At 50.4% G+C, this 7,505-nt stretch overlaps 1 protein-coding gene across 1 annotated transcript; it reads right to left on the bottom strand.

Moving 5' to 3' along the window:
• Positions 1–368: 368 nt before the first annotated feature.
• LOC142004984 (olfactory receptor 10A4-like) lies at positions 369–1,337 on the bottom strand. The gene has a single exon (XM_074982657.1). The coding sequence runs from the start codon at positions 1,335–1,337 to the stop codon at positions 369–371; it is 969 nt and encodes a 322-aa protein (XP_074838758.1).
• Between the last annotated feature and the right edge of the window lie 6,168 nt (positions 1,338–7,505).

Genomic DNA, 7,505 nt, shown 5'->3' with positions numbered 1-7,505 from the left:
TGCTTGACAGCTTTTCTATTCCTTTGGGGATTTCGTCCCCCAGGGAATTATAAATCTGGGGAAACTGTTCTGACTTTCATATTTAACATATATATATATATATATATATAAAACAAAAAGTCCTGTGGCACCTCTTAGTCGATTAGGTGCCACAGGACGTTCTGTTTAGGGTGGTACAGATTAAGATACAAAAACATAGATGTTTGAAATTTTGGGTTAATATTGCAACAAAAGTTTCTCTCCCATTTTCTCTAGAGGAAAAGAACAAAAATATTGAGAGTCGCTGTGAGAAAGTCAATAAATGTTTATGCATTTCCCTTCACCAGGACCCCCACCACCCAATTTTGACTAACTCGACCTTTTGTTCTCTAATTTCTCCAGTGGTGAGAAAAGCTGCTCTTCTGTACAGTTTTTCTCAAGGCTCCTTTCACCTCATTGTTCCTCAGAGTGTAAATTATGGGGTTCAATGCTGGTGAGACGATTGTGTTCAATAGGGAAAGCAATAGGTCACTCTCTGTAGTGGAGCCAGTGTTGGGTACCAGGTAGGTGATGAGGGCCGTTCCATAGAACACAGTCACCACAGTGAGGTGGGAGGAGCAGGCGGAGAAGGCTTTACGCCTTCCCTCCACCGATGGCACCTTGAGGATGGTGGAGATAATGCGGACGTAGGACAGGAGTATCAATAGGAAAGGGCACAGGGTGAACAGAACTATCACCATGGGACCTACAGCCTTAATCTGCGATGTGTCGGCACATGCTATTTTCAACACTGGTAGGATGTCGCAGAAGAAGTGTTGGATGCGGTTGGAGCCACACAAGGGCAGGCTGAAAAGCCACGTAGTCAGAGGAACTCCCACCAACATGCCAGCAGCCCATGAAGCCCCCGAGAGCAGAGCACACACCCGGCTGCTCATGATGGTTGTGTAGTGCAGGGGGTGACATATGGCCACGTAGCGGTCGTAGGCCATGGCTGCGAGGAGGCAGCAGTCCGTGAGGCCCATGATGGCGAAAACGTACACCCCCGCTGCACAAGCTGCAATGGAGATGGTCTTTTCCTCCACCAGCAGGTGACCCAGCAGCTGAGGGACCACACTGCTGGTGAAGCAGATTTCCGAGGCAGACAGGTTCACCAGGAAGAAATACATGGGGGTGTGGAGGGAGGAGTTCAGCTTTATCAGTAGGATAACCAGCAGGTTCCCCATCAGGGTGAGCAGGTAGATGACCAGAAGCACCAGAAACAGAAGGAGTTGCAGCTCGTTAAGGTACGAGAACCCCACCAGGACGAACACATCGGAGAGGGTATGGTTCCCTCCAGGGTCGCTCTGGGAAGAGGTCATCTGTAGCGGGACAAAGAGACGGGGTCTGAGACATATCAGAAATGTGACTGCAAATTAAAACATTTGTCCTGGTCTCCTTCCTGTTGGGACCCTTCTGACTAACACCTGCTGAAATTTCTCTGTAAGTAACAGCGGCTGACCCGGCCTTGCTCAGGGCTTTAAGCAGAGTCAGGGACATTTGGTTTGTGCACTCAAGGGGTTGACTGTCTGGCTCTGGCTCTTTGAAGTCAGGTTTCTCTGGGCTCCTCACTGTCACTGGGTTGAGATGTTCACTGTCTTCTCCTGTCCATATGAAGGTGAGTTTCCTGGAGTTCTTCATTTTCATCTGACGGAAGAGCCGCTTGTCTCTGTCTCTGTGTTTCCAGTCCATGTTGTCTGTTTGTTGCATTTCCAACAGCTCTCGATTGGGCCGTTCTGTGTGAATGGGATGGAGCTGGACCTGACGGGGGTCTAATTCCCTCAGTGAATGTGGCGCTGTGTAAGTTGTGTCACTTCCAGTGGGAAAGTGCATTTCCTGCTCTGCGTCTCTGCTGTCTCGCTGGGCTGAAAGGCGTGGTGAGAAGGAATGGTGTGGTAGGCTGAGCTCATTGTTGTGCATCAGCCTGGCGCAGCCCAGGGGTGAAGGTAACAGCTGTGTGTTTGAGGTACTCTCGTATGGCCATCCCTGGCCCTTGGGGGGCTCCCCATGGGCTGTGTAAGATATGTCAGTGGGGGTGGAGGCAGGGGTCTGAAGGCTGGGGGGAGGGAGCGTTGGGGTGGGGGCGGGCAGAGAAGAGGTGGGTGGAGGAGGAGGGGGAGCTGGGAAGGTTGGGAGACCAGGGCAGGGGGCAGAGGGTGCTGCAGTGAGGGCAGGGGGTCTGTGGGGGAGGCCTTGTTGTGTGTGGTGGTTAAGGACAGGAGATGGGGGTGCAGAAGTCAGAGGAGCTGGGGGGACTCAGGGCAGAGGGTGGGAGGTGCTGGGTGGTTGTACACCAGGGAGATGATTATCGACAGGGAAGGGCCTGTGAGGGCAGGGATGGGTCAGGCAGAGGGTTTGGGGGGTGGGAGGGTCAAGGGTGAGGGCAGGAGTTGGAGGTGCAGATGTCACTGCAGGGTTTGCTGTGGGGGGGTCTTATCGCAAAGGTGTAGGGGGATGGAGTGAGGGGAGGGGGCTCAGGACAGAGGGTTGGGGGGGCGTTAGGGCAGGTGTTTGGGTGGGGGTTCCTTGCCGGGGTGTGATGGAGTATGTGCAGGGTCTGGGAGGGTCGGGGCAGCTCAGGGCAGGGGGTGGAGGGTGCCAGACCGAGGGTGCGGTGTGGGGGGTAAGTGCAGAGTCTGGGGTGAAAGTGTCACCGCAGCCGAGTTCTCCAAATACGATTTCTCAGACGAGGGCACATTCTCCTCTCACTCGTATGTTAACGATACGAATAATCACGCCAGTGCCCGGATTCCCCTGCAGTGACACCTCACACCAGCAAACGGACACTGTGGAGCCGAAACACGCTGGAAACCGTTTTCCAATGGAGAAGCCCCCTGGAATCTGAAAGCAGTGGGGGACTTTGGCCTTTTTGCACTGCACAGCGTTATTCTTCCTTCAGTGTTAGTGAATGACCAAATCATTCCTGCCTCCCTCACAGCCAGTTCTGCAATACATTGGTTTGTGTCCACATACGAGACGAGACCCAGGGCCAGCTCCTTACCTGGTGAAAATCGTAATAATGCCATGGTTGTAAAAGGATCTGTACTGAGGACAAAGAGTAATGGGCTTAAACTGCAGCAACGGAGATTTAGGTTGGACATTAGGAAAAAACTTACCAGCTGTCGGGGTGGTTAAACATTGGAATAAATTGTCTAGAGGGGCTGTGGAATCTCCATCCCTGGGGATGTTTAAGAGCAGGTTAGACAGACATCTATCAGGCATTTCCTACACGTTTTACTTCAGGTTCATTTGTTGAATAGTAACAAAGAGGAAGCCGTGCTAGTCTCTACACTATCAAAACAAAAAGCAGTGAAGTTGCACTTTAAAGATGAGCAAAATGGTTTGTTAGGTGAGCTTTCGTGGGACAGACCCACTTCTTCAGACCAGAGCCAGACCGGACCAGACTCAATATTTAAGGCACAGAGAACCAAAAACAGTAAGCAAAGAGGACAAATCAGAAAAAGATAATCAAGGTGAGCAAATCAGAGAGTGGAGGGGTGGGAGGAAGATCAAGAATTAGATTGAGCCAAGAATTCAGACAAGCCCCTGTGGTGGCTCAGAAAGTTCCCATCACGATTTAAACCATGTGTTAATGTGCCGAATTTGAATATAAAAGCCAGCTCGGCTGTTTCTCTTTCCAAAGCGGTGCGATAATTCCTTTCCAGTAACACACATACCTTGAGGTCATTGCCAGAATGCCCCATTCCATTAAAATGTTGACTGACTGGTTTGTGGATCTGGAGTGTTTTCATGTCTGTTTTGTGCCCATTGACCTTTTGTCTAAGGGAGTTAGAAGTCTGTCCAATATACAAAGCATCTGGGCATTGTTGGCACATGATGGCATATATGATGTTACTAGGGGAGCATGAGAAAGTGCCCGTGATTCTGTTAGTAACCTGTTTAGGTCCAGAGATGGTATTTCCAGAGAAGATATGTGGACAAAGCTGGCAGCGGGCTTTGTTGCAGGGAAAGGTTCCAGGACTGGTGTTCCTGGGGTATAGACTGTGGCTGTTAGTAAGGATGCTCGTGAGGTTGGGAGGTTGTCTGTAGGAGAGAACAGGCCTGTCACCCAGGGCCTTCTGGAGTGTGGCACCCTGATTATAGATAGAAGGACAGGTTGTCGGTTTTTAATAATTCGTTGCCGTGGTTTGAGTTGGAGTCTGTGTGCGGCTCCCTCTCGGTTACTATTCAACATGCCAGGCACCACATTTAGCCGTTTGGAATGGAGATCCACCAGCTACATGAAAAAACTCGCCCAGATCCAGACAGACATCATCTTTCTCTCCAAATGCAAGAAAATGGACATTGTACCCAAGGGACTGACAGTGAAAAACCCATTACAATCAATGTACGACACTGGTTACAGCGAGCTAAGCGAGGTAAATAATGATTACATTATTACCGATGGGACCGTAAAGTGACAGTAGAATTAAAAATGAGATACAACAAATGGATTTTGCCTGCGCTTAACTTCCTTACTATGGGGCTCTCACAGGACTGCAGCAAATAACAGTGAGCTCGTAAGTGGGAACCAGACTGACAGAAGAGACACACTGAGTGGGAACGCCAAGAACTGGAGACTGTGTTCTTCTGACTCTCAATGACACACGCTCTCCAAGAGAACAAAGCGAGAACATGAAATCACAGGAGCAAAGGAAAGGGTGGGGCTGAGCTACGCCCAGTGCACATCACAGAACCTTTTCAAACAGCTGTGAGTGATATTTTCTAAACATACAGAAGCGGTGAGAATTCTTGTGTCTCTCTTAGGAGCTCCTTTGAGAAACCTCCACTGACAATACAAAGGACTTTCCTCAGCAGGACCATGGCCCTAAGTGCAGAGCTGGCCGAGAAATGGAATTTCCATCTCCTGGGAAATGCCAGTGTGTGTTTTCACCCTGAATCAATATGAAAAGTTGAAGCAGCAAAAACACAAATTTCAGTTCGCAAGAGTCTGTATGAACTCAAACGTCCAACACGAAATGTTTTCTCAGTGTTTACTGATGGAAAATATCCATATAGATTAATTCTTTTTCCAGAATGGATTTTGGTTTTGGTTTTTATTTCTTAGTTGACATTTGGACAGACTTGAAATAAATGGAATGATTTCATTATTTGGCCTTATTTAGTTTGCAGAAGAGAAGAGAGAGTTGGGGATTTGATAGCAGCCTTCAACTTCCTGAAGAGGGGCTCTAACGAGGGTGGAGAGAGGCTGTTTTCAGTAGTGACAGACAGGAGAACAAGGAACAAGGGTCTTAAGTTACAGTGGGGGACATCTAGGCTGGATATTAGGAAAAACTATTTCCCCAGCAGGGTGGGAAGCACAGAAATGCGTTACCTAGAGAGTTGATGGAACCTCTATATCAAGGAGTTTTAAGTCGCCCCTTCACAAAGTCCTGGCTGGGATGATTTAGTTGGGGTGATCCTGCTTTAGGCAGGGGGCTGGACTCAATGACTTCCTGGGTTCTCTTCCAGCCCTGGCATTCGACGATTTACTCACCACTGAGAATAAGGTCCCGGGAGATTCTTGTCATTGAAAGCTCAGTGGTAATTTCAGTGCTCTTCAAGTCACCCAGACAGTCCCTTTAAAAACAGGAGACCATGCAATAAATTAACAAAGCCCCATTGTGTAACAAAAGGGCTCGGATAAATTCAGCTATGAGATCCCACCTCTAAATTAGTGGGCTTCACCTGTGGAGCATGTGCCATGCTTGTATTCAGGAGTGGATATTCTCATGAGAAGAGATCAGATGAAGCCCACCCAGCCGACTGTGCTCAAATACGTAAACAGCACACAGCTTACAAAACAACAGTTACACTCAAGAGTGAGTTGATAATGAGGAGGAGGAGGAGGAGGAAGGCTGGGGAGCAGGCTGGAGAAAAGAGGAGAGATGTGAGAAGAAAAAACACCAACAACACAATAACAAAAAGAATCAGGCATAGGGGGGAGGAGGTGTGGGGCTCATCTGTCACTCTGCTGGGCACTGTGGAATGAGGGGACCAGAACTTATCGTAGTGTCAATGACCCCCACGCCCTGAAATCCAGCACTTGGCCTCACCCCAGACAGTTACATTAGCTAAATTCTGAATGCAAGACAGACAGACAGACAGACACACACACACTAAGATTCTCCACACACATATAGAAAATTCAGATGAAGGAACCAGTGAGGTGATTTGGCTCCCGTTGCAGAGTGGGGCACAACACTGAGGGTTGCAGTGGGAGGACGGCTGGGGGCTGAAGGCTCCTTTTACCTACCTTGTTCAGAATGGGCAGTTCCATCTCCCAGCTGCTGCTGGCGCTGGACGTGCTGAAGGAAACAGGTGTGTTTATTACATTCACTGGCTTCTGGGACCAAGTCCCTCAGGCCAAATTTCTTGCTGTATTCCCCAGAGGAAAACAACACTGCCTCAGGCTGCAACAAACAAAAGTCACTCAGAGAATCAGTTTGTAGGAAGTTGTATCATCGTCATCCTCATCTTCACCTGCATTTTCTAAATTAAAATCATTCTGAGATTTGCTCTCCTGGTAAATTATTTGACCTGTTTTGCCTACAAGGACTGATTTGTCCCAGGAAAACACCCCAGAGTCAGGGCAGGGACAACCCCCAGGGCTCAAGGCTGCAGGATCCTGATGCTCAGACTCTTGTTTTACAGCCATGATGAGAGCTCAGTAGCTCTGACTCCAACTCCCACGTGCTCTAACCATTACACCCCACTGCTCTGCCATAAATGAGAACAGAACCCAGGAGTCCTCACTCCCAGACCCACTGCCCAGATCATAGGGCCGGATTCCCACTGACCCCAGGGGCAGCCAGGGCCACCCCTGCTAGGACCCTGGCCTTGCGTGGTAGAGCAATGAAGGCCCACGTCCCCCCTCCCAGCACATGCCGGAGAGAGAGGGAACCGGTGGCCTTAAGCCCCACTGTGCGCCCCTGAGTCTGGGGACAGTGACTGAGGCAGAGATTGTCCAAGTGACCTAGGTTGTTTGGGCACCAGTTATTAACAGGAAATGGAAGTGGGTGCTCAAATCCCCTGGGCAGCTCTGAGCTGGTACCTGAGATGTGTGCGGAGCTGCGGCTGATCTGGCAGGGATCTGGGCTCAGATTCTCCTGACTCCTGCGGCTCCATCCCGCGAGCTGGGCGGAAGGACTCAGATGGGGCAGCGAGTGGTCCGGTGGCACCTGAGAGACTGACAGCAACGAACTCAGTGGGCAGAACCCGTTTCCCAGCTGAGATGAGCCCCACAGGGGTTTTGCTCCAAAAGCTGCTCGTGTGTGTGTGCGCAGGGCTGATTTCCTCGGGGCGGGGGCAGCGCTCTCGCCCCAAACCGCCCCCCACCCCCCATCTTAACTCACGCCCCAAACTGCCCCTCAACGGAACTCGTGCCCCAAACCGCCCTCCCCACCCCCTACCAGAACTCACGCCCCAAACCGCTCCCTAACCCCCACCGGAACTCACGCCCCAAACCGTCCCTCCCGCTGCCCAAACCA

Source organism: Carettochelys insculpta, chromosome 32 (assembly GCF_033958435.1).
Source record: "Carettochelys insculpta isolate YL-2023 chromosome 32, ASM3395843v1, whole genome shotgun sequence".
NCBI classification, from domain to species: domain Eukaryota; kingdom Metazoa; phylum Chordata; order Testudines; family Carettochelyidae; genus Carettochelys; species Carettochelys insculpta.
Note: the sequence above shows the minus strand (reverse complement) of the source record. Positions and strands in the feature narration are given on the sequence as shown.

Coding starts and splice junctions, on each gene's coding strand:
- LOC142004984 (XM_074982657.1), bottom strand. CDS start 1,337: ATGACCTCTTCCCAGAGCGACCCTGGAGGGAACCATACCCTCTCCGAT.